This window comes from Mrakia frigida (assembly GCF_051309035.1).
Source record: "Mrakia frigida strain ATCC 22029 unplaced genomic scaffold BDY24scaffold_18, whole genome shotgun sequence".
Classification (NCBI taxonomy): Eukaryota; Fungi; Basidiomycota; class Tremellomycetes; order Cystofilobasidiales; family Mrakiaceae; genus Mrakia; species Mrakia frigida.
In genome coordinates this window covers 513,070-532,029 of record NW_027481263.1, presented here as the reverse complement: position 1 = coordinate 532,029, position 18,960 = coordinate 513,070, and the positions used below count along the sequence as shown (strand labels likewise).

Below are 18,960 nucleotides of genomic sequence, written 5' to 3'. Positions count from 1 at the left end.
CTCCTCCCCTTCAGCTTCGCCTTGAATCGAAATTCAGTCGTCGCAGACTTGGCTTCCTCCATCTCACCCTCTTTTCGACCTCGCCCTCGCCGTCCTCCTTCTCCTTCCCCATCTCTTCGGCTCGTTCGACCGTCGATGGCGCACGACCAAAGGAGACCAGCTTCCGCTCGTCAGCACAGGTCAACGACTATCCATACTCAGTCTCCGTCTTCGGCTGCTAGCTCTAGGAGCCAGTTCTCGCCTGGTCCTTCTCACTTCGCAGGAGGAGGAGAATCGAGCTCGTGGGTCGGAGGAGGGCTTTCGACGATGGAAGCTGGTCGTCCTTGGTCGCAAGGAGGAGAAGGAATGCTTGGATCTCCATTATGTGAGTTCGAAGCCTAAAGCACCGAGCTCGGCTATGGAATTGAAGAGGAGTGAGCAAGAGGGGAGGGGACGATCAAAAAAGAACAAACGAGCTCATCGTTTCTCCTCCATCCCTCCCTCTCTCTCTACCTTTGCTTCCCCCCTTGCCTCCCCTTCCAGTCCAAGAACCCAACTATCACCACTCCTCTCTTCCCACGACCCAAGCTCATCATCCCCAACACCTTCAGCAACCTCTCAACCTCCTTCCTGCCTTCGAACCAGCTCCCAACCCTCCTCCTCCTCACCTCCAAAACGGCATCCGAGTGCCCTCGGCCAACTTTCAGCAAAACTGGGGTGAGAGAACAAAAAAAAAAACTTCTCTTTCGGAAAAGATCGATTCGCTGACTTTTCGTTTCTCTCACCCTTTTTTTTCTCGCAGCTTCCGAGTCTCAGTCCTTCGTTCCCTCTCCCTCTCCCTCTGCTCATTCGGCCGCCTTCGCTCAAGTTCCTCCTTCAACGCCCTGGAACTCCAGCTTCAACTCTCCAGCCCAACCTCAGCTCTCCTTCAGTAACAGCCCTCATCTCCAGACTCCAGGAGGTCAAGCCTCGATGGAAAACTCGCCGAGTGAGCTGCCATCTCTCCTCAACCTTTGCGGCTCGGCATTCTCCACGCGATCTATAGAGGCTGACTTTGTTGCCTTCTCGACAAGGTTGGACGCGTCTCGAGGTTCCCAACTCTCGCCAGAGTCACTCCGATTACTTCTCAACTAGCTCGGGATCCCTCAGTCCCTTCCCTACCTCGCCGTCGTCTTCCCTCGCTTCGACGGTCGTCGCGTCCGATTCGCCTGCTCCTCCCCTCTCCTCTCTCGCAGACGGTCCTTCTCGTGAGTCTGAGAAGTCTCTTTTCGACGATCTTCTTCCATGTCTGAAGTTTCTTCTTTCTTTCGGTCCTACAGCCCGTCCTTTCAAGTCGGCGGTTCACAACGGACTCAATCAAGATGGCGAGCCTCTCCTCCCGTTCCCTCTCCTCCCTGGAACGAACCAACCCAACGTCGCCGCCTGCGCTCAGAACCCAGTCTCCCACTCTTGTCGACATTGCAAGGAGAAGAAGAGGAAGGTTCGTCTTGACCCGATTTGCCGCTTTGCGAGGTTGAGGAGAGAGAGAGAGAGAGTTCAGACCACCGACGCGTCGCTGACCTCCCTCGTCTTCTTTTTTCAGTGCCTAAATCCCAACAACGACACTCAGTGCCTCGGGTGCTTCGAGAAGAACTTTGCGTGTGGTTACGTCGAACAGAGTACTCGGAGGGAAGGGAAGAAGGAGATTGATCCTACGAGGATCTCGAAGGTCAAGCGGTGGTCGTTGCGAGAGGGGTTGGAGGAGGCGAGACCTCCTCTGGTGAGATTACTGGAGACTGAGGTGAGCGCATTGCACCATCTTCTTCTTTCCCGTTGGCTCCGCTGATTTACTCGTCAATCTCGATCCGTACTGACTCAACGCGTCCGTCCTCCTTCCCTTCCCTCGCTTTTCCCGTCCCTCTTCCTTCCTCACCAGGCCGAAACCTCCCGTCTCCTACACAAAAAGTTCGTCGGCAAATCCAAACCCAACACCGACCCGTTCACCTTCCTGACCTGCTTCCGAGCGATCGAACTCGGTCTCGCAACTCTCAACGTCTCGTCCTCTTCAACCTCCCTCCCTTCCACTTCAACTTCCACCCCGTCCTCCCTCCACCCACCCCTCCCCTACCTCTCAAACCATCCTCACCCTCACCCTCACCCTCAGCCCCTCTTAGCCCACTCAGCTTCCACCTCCTCCCTCCCATCAACCCTCTCCTCCTCCTCGAGCCTCTACACTCCCTCTCCGTCTTCTTCTTCTTCCTACAATAACAATAACAACAAGGCGTACCGACTCCCTCTAATCCCCGCTCCTCCTCCCGCTTGCTTGACGAGAGCGGATAGTTGGAATGGGTTGGGAGGGGTGGTGACGAGCAGCGGAGGGACGAAGAGGAGGAGAACGAATCCGGATGGGATGATTTCGTTGGGGATGATTGGGTTGGGGATTGAGAATCGAGAGGTGCAGAGGAGGGAGGAGGAGGAGATGGGGGAGTTTTGAGAGTGGTGATTCGGTAAGAGGGACGGAGGTGGGTCTGGGTTTTTGGGACGTTGTTTTGGATTTTCTTTTTGCTGATCGGTGTTTTCGCTCTTTTTTTCTCTCTCGGTTTGTAGTGTCTACATAGTGCCAGGCTCGGTTCGCAGGGACTCGGCCGTTCGGTTGGACTTCAGTTCGTCGTCTCTTACGTTCTCTCGTTGTTCGACGCGTCTCTCTGGCTTCGTCGCTTGACTGACCGTTCTTCTGTCTGTTTTGCAACTCAGGTTTCGTCGTCTCTCTCTCTCTTTTATTACTTTTATCGACTCTTTATCAGCCTCCAAAACTTCCTCGGAGTCAATCCTCTCTCAGGTCAGTTTCAATCTCTCTCTCTCGAACGCGTCCTCTTTCCTCTCTTTCCTCTCTTTCTCTCTCTCTCTCTCTCTCTCTCTCTCGCCTCGCCCCGTCACTGCTGATTTTCCCCTCCCCCATCTCTGCTGCAGCTCATCGCCTCTCAGCACCTCACATCTATCTATTTTTCGCTTTGTTCTTCCTATCTTGCAATCCTTGTCCTTCGTTCTTTCTCTTCGAGCTCGGCTTCACTTCACTTCGCCTTCGCATTTTCGTTCGCCCGTCTTCTTTCGCATCTCTCTCTCTCTGGTTCTCTCTCTTTCATTTTACATATCCTTGTAGTCATCCCTCTCTAAATGTTGTACCTCTCTCTCCAAGTCCGTCTCTGAGAAAAATGAAAGAACGATGAGACGCGAACAAGTACGCTCTCGACGAGTCGTCCCGTCCGCCCCTTGCTTCGCTCTCCTCTCGCTGAACTCCAACTTCCCGCTTCGATTTCTTTCCTTCTGCGAAAAAAAAACCCTTCAGCAGGCTGAAGTGGCCCACGCGTCTGCACTCGACGTGTAAACTTTTTCTTTTCCTACGCGCGTCAAGAGGAACGGAAGCAAAAAACACGAAATCGCCTGGCCCTTTCCGCCTTCACGTTCACCTCTCCTTCCTTCCCTCCCTCCCTCCAACGTCCAACCCCTCACCCACGCTTTCCCTCCATCTTTCTCTCTCTCTCTCCCTTCTCCCCTGCCCCTTCTAACTCCTATCTTCCCTCTCTTTTCTGCTGTGGCATGTCCATGTCCATGTCCCTCTCCTCCCGCCGTCCGACCTTCCCTTCCTCCTCCTCCTCCTCCTCCAACAACGCTCTTCCTCCCAACTCCAACTCCAACTCCCGGCTGGACGCCTTCCCTCCTTCGCCCGCAGCATCCACTTCTCAGTTCTCCGCTACGTCGGGCTACGGGGGGGCTGAGAGGGAGCGCGAGAGGGCAGGAGGAGGAGGAGGAGGGACGGATTCGAGATCGGTAGCGAGGGATCATTGGCAGGCCTTGAGGAGTTTCTTGCTAGAGTTCTTGAAGAAAGGTTAGTACGGATTATTTTCTGGGGTTAATGAAAATTGGGAGAAGAGGTAGGAGTAGAGCTGAGCGGAGGAGAGAGATGAGGAGGGACAAGGAAGGGAGGGAAGGAAGGAGAGGAGAGCTCGACGAGTGGGAGAGAGGCGGGTTTCCGAGCCTCTTCTTTGCTCGTTTCCCTTCTCTTGAAAAGGAGTGCTATGAGCATGTAGTCAGCTCAAAGACGAATCTACTCGTACACCTCTCTTCTATACCAGAGAATCAGAGCCGAAGCTACTGAGCTCGAACGTTTCATTCCTTCCTTCTCCGCTCGCCCCTCTCTTTCCCTTCCTTTGTTCTCTGACTTCCTTGCCTTTTTCGTTCGTTCGATTGACAACAGAACCTCCCAACTCTCGAGCCAACGCCAGAGAAAAACTTACTCGCCTCACTCGGCAGCAGTTCCAGGAACTCTCGACGGACGTGTACGATGAGCTGATGAGGAGGGTAGGCGATGGAGGACCGGATAGTCCAGGAGAAGGTGAGCTCTCAACCGTCTCTTTCGCTCGAAGAAGATCTATAGCGAGAGGGAGCGATGTACTGACCTGTACGCATGTTTTCTTGTGTTGTGCAGTCCCCTTCCTCCCTCTTCGGCCAGACTTCCATCCAAAGAGGAACCAAGCTCGTCAGAAACTCGCGACGTTGCCAAAGAGTCGATTCAAGGATTTAGCGTCCGATGTCTACTACGAGCTCAACAGGAGGTATCCAGAGTTCTCGGAGCCTGAGCAGGTTGGTCTCGTTCTTTGCTGTAGATCTGGGGAGTTGGAGCTAAGCTAAGGGAAGAGAACGAGCTCCAAAGCTGACCTTCTCCTTCCCTCCCTCCCTCCCTCCCTTTCCCCTCTTCAGCCCGAACCTCAACCTCGCTCTCCTTCCTCCAACTACTCTGCCTCGACACCTATCACTCCAGGCTACCCTCCCAACAGCAACAACAACAACAACCAGTACAACGACCCTTACCCTCCCACTCTCCCTTCCAACTCCAACTTCAACGACAACGCCAACTCCTCCTCCAACGCTCCTCGTCCGAGCAGCAACCGTTCCCGAGACTCCAACGAACGAGAACGATCCTACATCACCTCCCCTACTTCCTCTCAACCCTCAGGAACCTCCAGACCTCCTTACCAGACGTCCAATCGACAAGCTTCCATCACGAGAACCCTCTCTTCGTCGTCCAACCCAGGCGGGCTCCCTCCTCCTTCCAACTTCAACAACTCGAGCACAAGCAGCAACAGCAACAACCCTCCTTCTTCCTTCATCACTACCTCCACCATCGTCCCCAACAAATCTACCATCGCAGAGGAGGACATCCAAGTCCCCTACGCTCGAGACTCCCACCCTTCTTCCTCTTCACCACCCCCAACGGAAACCCTCGGCTCACCCAACCTCGGTGGTGGTAGCGAAACTGGAGGAGGAGGAGGAGAGTACTACGATCGCATGAGCTTCGGGTCGGCTACGTCTCGAGCTCGAGGGAACACCGGAGCAGGAGGAGGAGGGAACTGGGATCGAGAACGAGAAGAGTTGAAGCGGGAGTACGAGTATCGGATCGCGAACCTGACGGGGAAGTTGGGCGTGTTGGAGGGTGGGGTGGAGAGTGCTAAAGAGGCGGAGGGGAGGGAGAGGGAAGGGAGGGAGAGGGCAGAGAGAGATATGGATGCTGTGAAGGAGGTGAGTCGTCTTTTTTTTTGGAGGGCGGGACGCGTTTTCCCATGCTGTTTTCTTCTTTCGTTCTTCCTCTCTGCTTCCCCTCTCGAGAGCGGGACAGTCAGAAGGAGCTCATACTGAAGCCACCTTTCATTTGTTCGTTCGTTCGTTCTCTAGCAACTCGCAACCTTCAACGAATCCCTTCGAACGCTCGGACGAGAACTCGACGAGACTCGCTCGGCTGCGTCGAGGGAGAAGGAGAAGGTCCGAACGCTCGAGACTCAGTTGAGGGAGGCTGCTGAGGATCACGAGAGGGCTTTGAACGAGGAGAGGGAGAATCGGGGTTCGAACAAGGAGGGGAACGGGGGACAGGTTCGTCTTTCTCTTCAACGTCTCCCTTTCCTCTTCTCTTCTGCGACGCGACCGCTGACTTTGCCCCGCCCTTTTTTCTTTCGCCCTTCTCGTCTTTATTTTGACAGTCCTCAAACGAAACCCTCACCGATCTGAAATCCCAAGTCCAAGATCTTGTCCAGGAGCTCAACTCCCTCTCGCTCATGCACGAGGAGCTCCATCGGGAGAGGGAGAACGATCAGCTTCGGATCCGACAGGCGGAGGAGAGGGCTAGGGAGATGGAACAGAAGTGGAGGTCGACCAAGACGGAGTTGAGGAACCTGAAGGGTGAGTCTTTCTGATCGTTCTTTCTCGTCGCTTCGAGTTCGAGCGTCGAAGTTGACGCGTTTTTTTGGGGGGGTTTCGCAGCTACGTCGCAGATGTTTGTTTCGGCTCCTCGGACGGAGGATCATCTTCCTGCTTCGTCGACGGGAGCGCTGGCGGATATTAACGTGACTGCTTTCCAGACTTCGATAGACGGGCTGATCACGGCTGCTCGGTTCGTTCCCCTTCCCTCACTCCTTCCTTCTCTCTCGTTTCTCAAAGTCTGACCCTTCGCCTTTTTCTTTACGTGTTTTTTTTTTCCTTCTCACAGATCCACCACCCCAACCAGCGTCCTCGGAGCTATGAAACCCGTCATCGGAGCCATGGCCAACATTTCCCTCGACGTCCAAGCCTTCGAGGACCGACCCCCGTCCTCTCGAATCCACGTCGACATGTCCGCTCTTCAATCCCTCAAGGATCGATCCACCCAGAACCTCAACATCCTCACTCACTCGGCTAAGGAGTTCGCTATGTCCTACGGGCTGTCGCCGATCAGTCTACTCGACGCGGCGGCGAGCGAGTTGGCGGCCAACGTGGTGGGACTGTTCAAGCTTCTGGGGATCAGGAGGGCGGATAAGAAGGAGGTGGAGAGGTTGATGGAACAAGCTCCGAAGGGTGGGCTGTACTCGGATGGGAATGGATCGTCGTCGTCGATAGCAACGTCTCGTCCAACCGCCGTGGCTCGAGAAGGAGGAGGACCGTCGACTCGTCGTCCAGACTCAACAGCTTCGAACCAAAGCGGAACGACCGATCGCTACGACGCTCGAAGCTCAACCGGAACCGCTCGAGGAGACCCAGCTCCGTCTTCAGCGAACCTCTCGTCTCGAATGGACCCTCGGAGGATGACTTCGACGTCTTCGATCGGAAGCGCGTTTGATCTCGAACGGAAACCTTCCACGACTGGGACGGATTCTGGATCCGTTGGAGGTGGAGGAGGTGGGAGGAGGGTGCTGGATCGAAACATGGGGAGTTGGGACAGTCGGGCTTCGAATGGCGGAGGAGGAGGAGGGTTCCAGCCTCCAACTTCGTTGCTGGAGGAGAGGGACGAGAGCGATAGGGATGAAGAGGAGGAGGAGGAGTTGGATGATGATGGGGATAGAGCTTGGGTTGAGTTAAAGGTCAGTACCAGTTTCTGATCCTGTCGTTTCGGTTCGGTTTCGACGCGTCTCGTCTCTCAAAAAAAAACTCACTCTTCTCCCTCCCTCCAGCCCTACCTCGACACCCAATCCGAATCCCTCATCCAAGCCATCCAAACCCTCCTCTCCTCCGTCCGCTCAGGCGAACCCACCCCTCAACTCCGAGACCACCTCTCGTCCGTCATCGTCCTCGGATCCTCCATCGTCGGCGTCTCCAAGGACTCGCTCCCGCTTCGGTCGTTGGGCGAAGGGAGGAGGCTCCTGAGGGAGTTGGCGGGGAACTGTGATGCGTTGAGCGAGTTGAGTGAAGGAGGGGAGGAGGAGATGGGGAAGGGGAAGAGGAATAGGATCGCGCAGACGACGTTTGAGTTGGCTAAGGTGAGTTTTTTGAGTCTTTTTGGAGGTTTGGGGTTGGAGAGGAGAGGAGAGGAGAGGAGAGGAGAGAAGGGAAGGGAAACAAACGAGGACGGAACGGAACGGGGGAAAGGGAGAACTGAACTGACGACGACGACGTTTGTGGATTGGGGATGGTACAGAACCTCAAGAACTTGATGAACCTTTAGACTTGGTGTTTCGGTAATTGGGATTTGGGCATGCATGGGAAGGGATCGTTTTTTTGTTTGCTTGGTTCACGCACGACGCGTCCTTCCTTTCGGATTGGGGTTTACGTTCGTGCTGCTAGATAGGCCACAGGTTTTATTTTGCTTTCGCTTCGCTTTTTGTTATAGTTTATGGGGGGACGTGCTTGTTCTTTTCATGACTTTTGGTGCTCTTGCATGAAGGAGACGGAGAGAGAGAAAGAGAGAGAGAGAAAGAGAGAGGAGGACAGAGAAAGAGAGGTTCGTCTCGCTCGATGAACAGATCAGAGCTCAGCGGATTGATTCGTATCGGAGAAGAGGGCATGACTACGAGACTAGACTACTCAAATATTCTCTCTCAACAGCACCTCAAGCAACCACCCTCAACGGACCTCGCTCCTCCTCCTTGGTCTCTGCGAGTTGAGCCTCGACGGTGTCCTTCGAACCTGGATGAACGACGATGACGGCCGACTTGATCCTCTCGGTGGTGAGGGTGTAATCTCTGTTGACGAGCTGAGAGGGGAGACTCTTCCATCCTCGTTCGAACGGCTTGACGGGAGCACTCTTGTCGCCGTAATTGACGAGCCAACGGACGTTCCACTCCAGCGACGCGTTCGTCGACGAGAGCTCCTCGACGATTTCCTTGGATCCACCGAGTCCGAGGAAGAAGCATTTCGGGTCTTCGTTGACTGCTTGGTCTCGAGTGCGCGCGAGTTCGTCGTCCGGGAGGGTTTCGGGATCCAGAACGAAGAGATCCATGTCGACGAGGTCGACGAAGGAAAGTCGAGACCAGGATGAGATCGCCATCGCTCCGGCTCGTGTGATTCGGTACATCCTCTCGTCGCATTCCCTGCTCCCTCTCAAGAACGAGTAAGGGTCGTCGAACACGTTCTCGAGAGGGTTCTTTCGTTGGAAGACGACGTACTCCGGGTCCAGCAAGGAGAGGAGCTCCGACTTTGGCTCGAACGTACGGAAGGTGGGTCCTTGTTCGTCGTCCTCCTCGCCCCATTCCGAGTCGTAGCCATCGGAGGGAGGACAGGGGTGGTTGACGGCGTTGCCCATGTTGACGACCAACTTTTTGAGGCGGAGGACGGGATCGCCAGGAGCGAAGCGGGAGGTTGAGACCTTGGAGTAGATGTGTTCGAGAGTCGAGGCGGGGATGTCGAGGACTCGAATGAGCTGGAGGGAGAGGCTCTGGGTGAGGCGAGGAAAGGCGGCGAGATCCTGTTCCCTCAATCAAAATGGGAAGGAGAAGGAAGAAGAAAGAGGGAGGGTGAGTTGTGAGGTTCGAACGAGCGGAATCGAATCGAAAGAAAGCTCACCCTGTTGACGAAAAGTTTCGAGAGGCTTCCGTACTTCCCAATGACGGCCCTCCTAAGGATCTTGGGAGCGAAGATCTCCAAACAGGCGAGGCTGGACTGAGCGAAGAGGGCAATCGTCTGACGTCCGGAGAGGGTAACGATCCTCTCCAAGATCTCGAGAGGGAAGGACGCTTTGAAGGGCACGATTTCGGGTCGAGGTCGAGTACAGGTGAAGTAGGTTTCGATGAGAGGGAAGCGGGGAAGGATTGCAGTGGATTTGGCGATCTATAAGGAGGAAGAACAAGGGAGGAGAAGGGACCGTTCGTTCGAGGTCAGCGAGGTCCTTCCTTCCTTCTGTCGAACGAACCTTGCACCATTCCCAAGCCTTCCCAGTATCGAGCAGAACGGATGATCCCTCGAGCTCCCTGATCTGAGTCTGATCTCCCTCCTGAGCCCAGAACCCTTGGGGTCGAACCTTGTCGTCGAGGGAGGAGAGAAGGGAGAGGGCTTGGGTGGCGATTCGAGCGAGACCTTCCTTCTGAGCTTTGGTCTGTGCGAGCTCGGTCTGGAGAGAGGTGATCTGCTGCTGGTATGAGGAAAGAAGATCCGAGGACGAAGGAGTGGACATTGCGTTTGGACGGGAAGAGAAGAAGAGAGGGAAGGAGGGAGATGGGCGTCGGCAGGACGTTGAGCTCGAGGTTCGAAACCTGAGATGCCTTGTTTCGAGTCCCGTTTTTGAGCCCGAGAACGATATGTGCGTTCAATTCTGACCTGAAACGAGAAGATTGATAACACAACCTTCTCCGCTTGGCTAAGAAGATCTGAAGATAATCTTACGGCGAAGAGAAGGAGAGAAAGACCAGGAGCGGTCGTTCGTTCGCTCGGACGTTCTTCTTCTCCTCCCTCGCCGTGAGTTCAAGTCGTTCTGACTCGTCCTTCTCCGCCTCCTCTGACCCTTTGTTGTTTGTCTACTATCTTTCAGCCCTCCACTCTTTCGTTATCTCATCGCTCGATTACGTGTTGCGGGAGCATCCCGAGGTAAAAACGTACCATCCCACGAGCATCAGCTCGAAGAGGATGCGGAAGGCTACAGGAACGTCAATGTGGAGGGCAGGCTTTACTATGATCCAGAGCGCATATCAGGGATACATGGCGAGCAGGAGGGGGAGGAGAAAGGGATAGCGGGAGGGGAGAGACGCGTCGCGCGTTTTCTTTTTTCCGGTTTGTTCCTTCGTTCGTTTTTTGGAGGGAGGAAGAGGTTGGATCGAGGGATGGACTGATGTGGCTGATGCTCAAAGAGTAAGGGCCGACTGAGGGGGTCATTCTCAGCGCAAGAAGAGCAGATTTCTCAGAGGAAGAAGAAGAAAAAGACGGATCAGAGACACTTTCGATCGGGACCGAACCGTTTGCTCGACTCTTCGGTCCTTCCGACACCTCTTTTTGATTCACGGGTTGTGGGGAAGACCTGTGACGAAAACAGCAGGTCGACGCGTCTCGTATTCTCACTCAACAGCTCTTCAATGGATATCTACTCTACTTTCGGGCTTCGAACCAAACTATAGCAACAGCGAAGTCAAGATACGGAAAGCTCAAGCTTGTGAGGCAGTCTTCAGAAGTCTCACAAAAGGACTGAAAATCAGGAACAACAACAGAAGTCCGGCCGTCTCTTCCGATCGGATTTGGCCCTTCTCGAGAGTCTGACGGATCGAAGACTCAAATTCGTGGTCGGGAGATGAGCCGAAGGGAACCATAAAAGCTGAGCGGCATCAAATCTAACTCGACGACGCGTCCGCCCGAAGTTCTCCTCTGCTCCTCTCCTCCCTTCTCCTTCCCTCCTTCCTTCCTTCGGTGGGCAAGTCGATGATACTGCCAGGAACAGCAATGTGTCAGCGTCTCGTTTAGGGGTTTCCCACAGGACCAGACGACTCACCAGTCAGCGATCCAGTGAACGAAAAAGAGTCTCGTGGAGTTTCCCGATCCGACGCGTCGAGTTGAAGGGTTCTGAAGGCATGGACCGATCCGGAGGTTTTATGGACGAGGGATGATGCAGCTAAGGAGGCTGAGGTGCGTGTAAAGGCTGTAGTGATGAGAGGGGAGAGAGGTAGAAGAGGGCGCCGAGGGTGGGTGGGTTTAGCGAACGAAGTCTGGAAGAGAGAGATACAGACGCGGAAACGAGGTCAGTCGCATTCATTGGAAGATCCCTCTCGGATAAGATCAGTAAAGTAGAAACGGAACTTACAGGTGATGGGTATTTTGAGTGGTGAGAGCGAGGGAAAGAATGCGGCCGAGAGCGTTGAAAGCCTATGAGAAGGAGTTGTCGGGAGACTAGGCTCAGGAGAGATCCGTGGAAGCATGTGAGACGATGTAAGATGTAGAGCTACGCACAAAGACGAAGACTGGTGAAGGAAACATCTGCATCAGCTCGAGAGACTGAAGGAGAATGGACGCGATGGAGAGACTTCGAAGAGACTGACGTACTGAAAGAACGAGAGAAGTGGAAGCGTCGGATTATGATTGGATCGTCACTACTTCACAGCTGGAAGGAAAACGATGGGAGGAAAGGAGTGGGGATCAGTAGAGCCAGAGAGTTACGGCGAAGCGCAGAGGAAGTACTCACGATCAATCAGAGGGAAGCCCTTGTCGAAAGCGAACATGAACTTGTTGGCTTCCTTTTCGATATCGAGTTTGAGTGCGAACAACATCTCCCTCTCCGCCATTGAGAGGTGAAAGAAAAAGCCGAGAGGAAGAAGAGAGTAGAGAGAGGGAGCGATATCCGAGCACATCCAGCTTCTCCCCGCCGCACGCTTTCCGTCATGGCGAACGTTGATCTTCGCGTATAGCTCCTCACACGATTCGTCCTGTTCCATGCTTTCGAAGTCCTCCATCCAAGCGAAGAAGGCGGAACGGGCGACCTTGCGGTTGTCGAAGACCACGGCGAGGGCGAGGACGGTTGGAGGGAGAGCCTTCGTGAAATCGTCGATGATCCGAAAGGCTAACGGGAAGACGGTGTCGGCCTCGAACTTCCTGGCGAGGAGGAGTAGCGGAAGGAGAGATTGCAGGAGGTTCTCGAAGAATTGTTCTCTGAGGAAGTCGTAGATCTCCTTGAAAGTCCGACGATGGATCCAGCGGAAGAAGATCTCGAGATCCTCTCCCTTCTCCGACATCTCGACGACTGGGAGCGTTCCTGGAGCCTCTTGGCCGTGTTTCCTCCTCCCTGCTCCATCCTCTACCGGCTGAGGAATCTCGAACATGTCCTCGAAGACGGACGACGCAGCGACGAGGTAGGCTCGTCTCGTCGCGAAGAGGAGTCCGTCCACCGAACGAAGGAGGATGTCGGCTTTGGGATCGTTGAAGAAGGTGCTGAAGGATTCGACGACAGGAGGAGGCGGAGGTGAAAAATCGTTGGTCCGTTTGCGTTTGGGGGAGGAAGGATTCATGGCAGCTCGGAGGGGAGGAGGGGAAGGAGGGGAGGAAGGGAAACCTGGAGGGAGGGTTCGACTGTCGTCGATTGCTGCGAGTGGGAGGTGCGATGACTACGATTTGAAAGAGTGGCCTGGCGAGCGATGTGCGAGCAGTAGATCTGAGAAAATCTGCGCGAGAGAAATGGAGGAGGAAGGAGGTTGATGCGGTTTGAGGTCGACCTTGTGAAAAACGAACGAGCTCACCTTTCCTCCTTCTTTTCGAAGTTGACCTCAAACCACCACCTTCTCCCAACCTCACCTCCACTCTTCGACATGTCCACACCTACCACTCAGCCCTCATCCTTTATCCCCAACGAGATCAAACGAGAAATCTTCAGCTTCTGCGACGCTCCTTCCCTTGCCAACGCTTCCCTCGTCTCCCTCGCCGTCCTCGAGCTCGCGCTCGCCCTTCCTCTATCAAGACGTCAACGTCCGAGGGTTCGAGCAGCTCAGCAGACTCTTCTACAACGATGTGAGCTCACCTCCCTCTCTGTCTATTCTCTATTCTACATCTGATCAGTTTCTTTCCCTTCCTGTAGAAACGACTCTCAACCGTTCCCCACCTCGATCACTTCCTCTCCCTCTCCCTCTCCCTCTCCCGAACTCGAACCTTCACCGTCTTCGGCCTCGTCGAGGACAAGGACTGGACTACTGCCTTCTCCCCCGCTCGACTCGCATCATCCCCTCCTCTCCCCATCGAGACGCTCAACATCCTCTTCCAATCAAGCCGAATTTCCCACGACGAACTGGACGACTTCTCTTTGACCCAAAACACGCCATCTTCACGGCTTCATGTCCAGTCCCGCTACCAGAACTCGGGTTTTTCTAAGGAATCCTGGCTGGGGCAGGCTGGAAACGCTGCGATTCAAGGGTGTCGTCGCGCTGAAGGACCATCTCGCTCAACTCCTTCCTTCGGACGTCCCGCTAAACTTCCGTCCTTTTCGACCTCAGCAAACCTGAGATGCCCTCCGGTTACCTCGAGGGATCATGCCTTAGTGAACTGGCTGGTATAGTTGATGACGAGTTCCAGTGGAACTTGGCCCTGCTTGCCTCAGCGGGAGTGGAGGAGGTCGTGCTTCGCGTCGCGTCGGAGGAGCAGAGCGGTCGTATCCTCGAGAAACTGCGAAGGGTATGGGCCCTGGGAGACCTACGCTCGGAGGAAACGGGGAGCATGGAGGAACAGCTTCGATTCGAGATGGTCCTCCCCTCTCGCCTCGAACGACTCCTCGACGCGTCGCTCGTGCTGACCCGTCCGTCCTTCCCTTTCTTGCGGCCCCCACTGGACCAGAGTTGGAACATCAGGTATTGGTGTCGACGAACTGTACTCCGTCCAGGAAGGGGAGTTCGATGGATTGTTGTGGGCGAGATAAGATGCGCGTTCGGTCGACTCACTTTCCTTCGCATAGTTGCGAGTTCTTTAGAGCGAGAGCTAGGAGGAGTCCGTCCAAGCGCGAAATCGTAGTTCAGGCAAGATACCATCAGAACATCAACGATACGAAAGATGTTCTGAGGCTGAGCGTTGCCAGGGAAGGAAAAAGCGTTGCGAAGGGCCGAGACTCGGGTGAGCTCGAAGCTTGTTTCTCCTTCCCTCTTCTCCTTCCAAACTCCACTCACTCTCCCTCCTCATTCTCTTTCGGAATCCGCACCTCATCCTCACGGACTAGACGATCTTATCAATCCATCGAAACCAGGACTTTTAAGCTCCCTTGACGGCCGTCGAGCCTCTTCGACTCGTTTGGTGAGCTTCGTTCTTCCCTTCCCTTCTCTGTCTCGCCTTCCCTTCGCACGAAGCTCACCTCTGCTCTCTCGACTCCTCTCCAGACGACATGCCTCCTCCCTCTTCCCCTCATCGATCTCGACGCCGTCTTGCCTTCTTCTTCCCTTCAACGATCTCTTCCCGACCTTCGCTTGCCCTCCTTCTCACCACTTCGCTCGTCCTCCTCTTCCTCCTTTCCTCCCTCCATCCTTCAACACCTCACCACCAGTTCATCCTTCCCTTCCTACCCTCATCCACCCACTCGACCCTCCTCAACTCCAAGACCCTAGGCTTCCAACGCATCGACGTCGTTCACCTCAAGTCTCGGAGCGATCGAAGAGCGAGCATGGTTCGGTTGGGAGAAGGGATCGGAGGACTGGGTTGGACGTTCGTGGACGCAATAGGGAAGGATTCAGAAGAGGTTGCGAACATAGAGACGTGGGTGAGGGATAGGAGTGTGGTGGTGGAAGGGATCCTGAAGGGAGCGGAAGGGAAGCAGGACGGTCCCCCTCCTTCGACTTCAGCAGAGTCGACCTCAACAGCCTCACCTCTCGTCCAAGCTCTCTTCCCTCCCTATCCTCTCACCGACGCCAACTCCTGGTCGAGAGCTCCGTTCCCTACCACTTCCAACTCCTCTTTCGCCTCGCCCTTCATAAATCACCACCTCTCGCCTTCGACTCTCACCTCCATCACCCGGATGAAACCTCTCCCTTGGACCAGCTCGACAGGCATGATCGCCTGCTGGTACTCGCACTACCAGATCATTCAGAAGTTTGCTCTGGAGTGGTTACTCAAGGAGGATACGTTCGAGGTGGGGTACGGAAAGGATGGAAGGGTGGTGGGAGGAGGGAAGAGGGAGAACGCGTTGTTGATTCTGGAGGACGATGTGGATATCGAGCTGGATGTGGAGGAGATCTTGGATGGCCTGCTGGGAGAGGAGAGCTTGCCTGAGGAATGGGATATTTTGTATCTTGGTGAGTTTTCGACTCCGCTTCTCTGGCGTCGGGTTCTTGTTTCTGCGACGCGTCCCTCGTTCGCTGACTCGTCTCGCTTCTCTTCACCTCTTTCTCCCTTCTCTTTCAGGCTACTGTGCATCCGAATCGGAATCCTTTGCCCATCCCACCCTCTCAACCTTCTCCTCCTCCTCGCTCTCCTCCCACCCAACCTCCTCGTCGTCTTCCAAACCCACTCGAGAATGGACCCTTCACGCCTCCTCCGCCCCGCTTTGCACCCACGCCTACGCTCTATCGCCCAAGGGAGCTCAGAAACTCTTCAGCTTGCTGAGTGCGGAGATGTTTGCGTATCTGGTTGCGTACGATGAGGCCCTTGTGTGAGTTCTCGCTCTTCGTTTCGTTCCCGTCTCCCTCTCCCTCGTCTTTCCCTCATCAACCTTGACTCCTCCTTCGACCGGCTCCCTTTTGATATTTGCTCTCTCTTTTTTTTCGATCCTGTTTTCGTTGAACACTCGAACTGACTCCTCTTCTCTCTCTCTCTCTTCTTCGCCCCTCTCGCAGGTTCCTGATCCAAACCGGAACGCTTCTCAGCTCCTACTCCATCGTTCCCTCCCTCGTCATCCAGCTCGAAGATGGAGGCATCTCGGATGTGCAGCGGGGTGGAGTGAAGGACTCGGGGGAGGGAGAGGAGCTTTGGGAGGGAGTGTTGAGCGGTTCGACGAGTTCGAGTTCGAGTTGAGATGAGAGATGTAGGGTGTGATAGACTTTGTTCGGTATTTTTGCGCTTCGGTGCTCGAGATGAGATTGGTTGTACTTCTGATCTTCAGCCTTTTACGTGGTATTGAAAGGAGAAGAAGACGGGAAGAGATTGAAGAGGAAACGAACGCGTCGCTTCGTTCTCCCGGCCGATCTTTCGAAGGCAAGAGGTTCCAAAGACGTCATAATGGTAGCTAGAGTAATCCGAACCTATGCAACGATACTGAGGCACATCTTCCCTCCTCTCAAGGCTTCGAGTACACCACCTTCAAAGGATATCTGGTGTTTCAAATCAAGTACTCTTTTGAGGTGAGTTCGGTTCGTTTTGCTTTTTGCGAGGAGGAGAATCATCGAAATTCGACGCGTCGGTCGCCCTCCAATCTCGAAGCTCAGGTTTGCTGACCTTTTTTTTTCTTTGTTCGTTCTATCTCTTCTCCAGATCAATGAAGTTTTTTTTTTTTGATCTTTACTTCTTCTGAGGAAAGACAAAGAACAGAGAGCCCGATCGGTCGAGTCGAGTCGAGTGGATCTCGACTTTGAAGCGAGTTCTCTTCCCATGTAGTCCCTTCGTTTCGCAACCCTGGTAACGCCACAAGGTCCACTTTCTCCTTCTCAAAGAAAAAATCAAAAAAAGGAAAGAAAAGGATTGCATAGATAGCTACTCTGTCAATTCAACCCAGAACCAAAAACCGGGACCCGTCCCTTCCCTAACCTCACGCTCAGTACCAAATCTCCCCTCCCTCCCCTCCCTCCCCTCCATCCCAAACGCCTTCATCCTCCTCGTCCCCCTCTCCCTCTCCTTCCCCATCAGGTCCCTCGTCGTTCCTCCCTCCATCTCCCAAAACGTTCAACCCGTCCGGATCGCTCTCTCCCTCTTCGTCGTCGTCGTCTGATTCGGGTTGGGCGTAGAGTCTCCTGAGCGAAGCGATCCCCTTCTTGGTTTTGACGCTGTGTCCTGAGGAGGCGTCGGAAGGTTCGGAGTCGGAGTTGGAGTTGGACGAGTGGGAGTTGGAGTCGAGGTTGGGAGCGGGAGCGGGAGAGTTGGAAGGGAGGGTGGTGGATCGACGAGAGGATCGGGTTCGGGAGGCTGGTGGGAGGGGTTGAGGGGAGGAGGAGGAGGAGGAGGAGGAAGAGGAGGAGGGGATTCGTCTGGTTGAGATTCAAGGGAGAGAACATGTCAGTTGGAAGAGTCTCGAGCGAAAGACAAGAGAAAGAACCGAAACGAAGCGAAGCGACTCACCGACGCGACGAGGAAGCCTGAGCGTTCCTCCTCCTCCCTTCGTTTCCACCCACCGATATCTCTACATCCTCCTCGTCCTCACCGTCACTCGAAACGGCCCTCTTCCATCTCCTCAATGCAGCAGCTCTTGCACCACCACCTCTCGTCGATCTTCTCGCAACGACCTCTTCCTCTTCTTCCTCCTCTTCCTCCTCCTCCTCCGAATCACTCAACTCGATCGTCCTCCTCGCACCTCCGTACCCAACCGAAGGAGGAACGCCGTTCGACCTAGCCCTCCTCTGCTGCTGCTGCTCCTGTCGATGTTGAAGTCGTTGTCGTTGTCGAAGAGGCATCTCGTCCTCGTCACTCTCCTCGTCCAAATCAATCATCCTCCTCTGCCTTCCCTCGCCTTCTTCACTCCCCTCCTCGTCGTCGAAGCTACCCAAACTAAACTCCCTCTCTTCTCTCCTCGTCCTGCTCCTCCCACCAGCAACCACCCCGGTCGCCTCCCTCGCGGCCTTCTCCTCCCTCAACCACTTCCTCCCAGCTCTCGAGCCTCGAAGGTAGGTGAGGATGAAGCGGTCGCCGAAGGGATCGTTCGGAGGGAGGTAGATGTCGTTCTTGATGGTCAGTCGGTGCGGCCTTTCGGGGTAGAGCGTCGAAGGGAGGAGTGCTCGGATGTCGTGCGAGTGGAGGCTGAGGTGGAAGCGCTGTGGGTGGGTGGGACGAGTACGGATCGAGAGAGGAAGAGAGGAAGAGAGAAAGCGGGAGACGGGAAGAGGGAAGAGGGAAAGGTTTAGGTCGAGCGCATCGAAGGAGGGAGAGGAAAAGGGAAAGAAAGAAGGACGAACGTCAATCATAGCTTCGGTAGCTCCTCGAGCGACCAGGATGGCTCGGGCTGTTTCTTCATCCTGTAGGAACGAACAGACAAGAAAAGAGCCGATCGCGATGAGTTAGCCACGTGTCTCTCTCTCTCAAACAAACGAAGCTCCAAGGAAAACCATCATAAACTGGACTCGACTCACCAATCCTTCTCCCTCCTCCTGATCCTCCTCCGTCTCCGACCCAGACCTAACCATCTCCTCCTCGTCATCATCATCCACCAAGAACCCATCCGACAAAACACTCCCCTCCCCCTCCTCCTCCTCGTCGTCGTCGCTCTCCTCTCCAAACTCGAACCCAGCTCCTTCGTCGTGGTGATCTTGACCGTCGCCGTAGAGGAACCCGACGAGATCGTCCGCTTCGAACGATCCGTCCGAGTCGTCGTTGTCGAGGTAAACGGCTCCACAGTTGACGCAGGATCCGTCGTTGATTTCGTAGCCACAGTCGACTGTTTTTTTCGGAAAACGAAAAAAGGGAGAGAAGGAGAAGAGACGCGTCCGGTCAGTCGACTCGTTTTTTCCTCGACCCTCTCCAACGTCTCAGCCACGTTTTTTAAAGTCCGACCTAACGAAGAATCCCCCCTCAACTCACCACATCTCTCCACCCCATCCTCCTCGTCCCTCATCCCTCTCCTTCTCACCTCCCCTGCCTCCTCGAAGATCCCTCTCCACGGCTCCGCTCCCTCCGGCTCCG

General features: G+C 54.8%; 6 protein-coding genes across 6 annotated transcripts; 4 read left to right on the top strand and 2 right to left on the bottom strand.

Annotated features, from left to right (window-relative positions):
• Nucleotides 1–654: 654 nt before the first annotated feature.
• On the top strand, nucleotides 655–2,848 carry BDY24DRAFT_391593 (Zn(II)2Cys6 transcription factor domain-containing protein). The gene is made up of 8 exons (XM_076640817.1): nucleotides 655–696; nucleotides 782–967; nucleotides 1,053–1,226; nucleotides 1,299–1,459; nucleotides 1,562–1,759; nucleotides 1,895–2,480; nucleotides 2,566–2,621; nucleotides 2,713–2,848. The coding sequence occupies exons 2-6, from the start codon at nucleotides 952–954 to the stop codon at nucleotides 2,450–2,452; spliced, it is 1,107 nt and encodes a 368-aa protein (XP_076496083.1). The 5' UTR covers nucleotides 655–696; nucleotides 782–951; the 3' UTR covers nucleotides 2,453–2,480; nucleotides 2,566–2,621; nucleotides 2,713–2,848.
• Nucleotides 2,849–3,441: 593 nt separating this feature from the next.
• Nucleotides 3,442–8,141, top strand: BDY24DRAFT_391588 (uncharacterized protein). Its single transcript, XM_076640816.1, has 10 exons — nucleotides 3,442–3,844; nucleotides 4,214–4,351; nucleotides 4,445–4,599; nucleotides 4,717–5,535; nucleotides 5,689–5,883; nucleotides 5,991–6,189; nucleotides 6,271–6,400; nucleotides 6,497–7,343; nucleotides 7,434–7,739; nucleotides 7,898–8,141. Exons 1-10 carry the CDS (start codon nucleotides 3,556–3,558, stop codon nucleotides 7,922–7,924), a joined length of 3,105 nt encoding a protein of 1,034 aa, XP_076496082.1. The 5' UTR covers nucleotides 3,442–3,555; the 3' UTR covers nucleotides 7,925–8,141.
• An 88-nt stretch (nucleotides 8,142–8,229) lies between these two features.
• BDY24DRAFT_391585 (uncharacterized protein) lies at nucleotides 8,230–10,011 on the bottom strand. The gene is made up of 3 exons (XM_076640815.1): nucleotides 9,608–10,011; nucleotides 9,262–9,525; nucleotides 8,230–9,163 (listed from the first exon to the last, which is right to left on the bottom strand). Exons 1-3 carry the CDS (start codon nucleotides 9,866–9,868, stop codon nucleotides 8,309–8,311), a joined length of 1,380 nt encoding a protein of 459 aa, XP_076496081.1. The 5' UTR covers nucleotides 9,869–10,011; the 3' UTR covers nucleotides 8,230–8,308.
• Nucleotides 10,012–11,514: 1,503 nt separating this feature from the next.
• Nucleotides 11,515–12,871, bottom strand: BDY24DRAFT_81947 (uncharacterized protein). Its single transcript, XM_076645166.1, has 2 exons — nucleotides 11,858–12,871; nucleotides 11,515–11,776 (listed from the first exon to the last, which is right to left on the bottom strand). Exons 1-2 carry the CDS (start codon nucleotides 12,675–12,677, stop codon nucleotides 11,766–11,768), a joined length of 831 nt encoding a protein of 276 aa, XP_076496080.1. The 5' UTR covers nucleotides 12,678–12,871; the 3' UTR covers nucleotides 11,515–11,765.
• A 1,545-nt stretch (nucleotides 12,872–14,416) lies between these two features.
• On the top strand, nucleotides 14,417–16,236 carry BDY24DRAFT_391574 (uncharacterized protein). Its single transcript, XM_076640814.1, has 3 exons — nucleotides 14,417–15,431; nucleotides 15,541–15,787; nucleotides 15,972–16,236. Exons 1-3 carry the CDS (start codon nucleotides 14,528–14,530, stop codon nucleotides 16,147–16,149), a joined length of 1,329 nt encoding a protein of 442 aa, XP_076496079.1. The 5' UTR covers nucleotides 14,417–14,527; the 3' UTR covers nucleotides 16,150–16,236.
• A 1,274-nt stretch (nucleotides 16,237–17,510) lies between these two features.
• On the top strand, nucleotides 17,511–18,605 carry BDY24DRAFT_391571 (uncharacterized protein). Its single transcript, XM_076640813.1, has 2 exons — nucleotides 17,511–18,296; nucleotides 18,411–18,605. The coding sequence occupies exon 1, from the start codon at nucleotides 17,706–17,708 to the stop codon at nucleotides 18,183–18,185; it is 480 nt and encodes a 159-aa protein (XP_076496078.1). The 5' UTR covers nucleotides 17,511–17,705; the 3' UTR covers nucleotides 18,186–18,296; nucleotides 18,411–18,605.
• The last annotated feature ends 355 nt before the right edge of the window (nucleotides 18,606–18,960 follow it).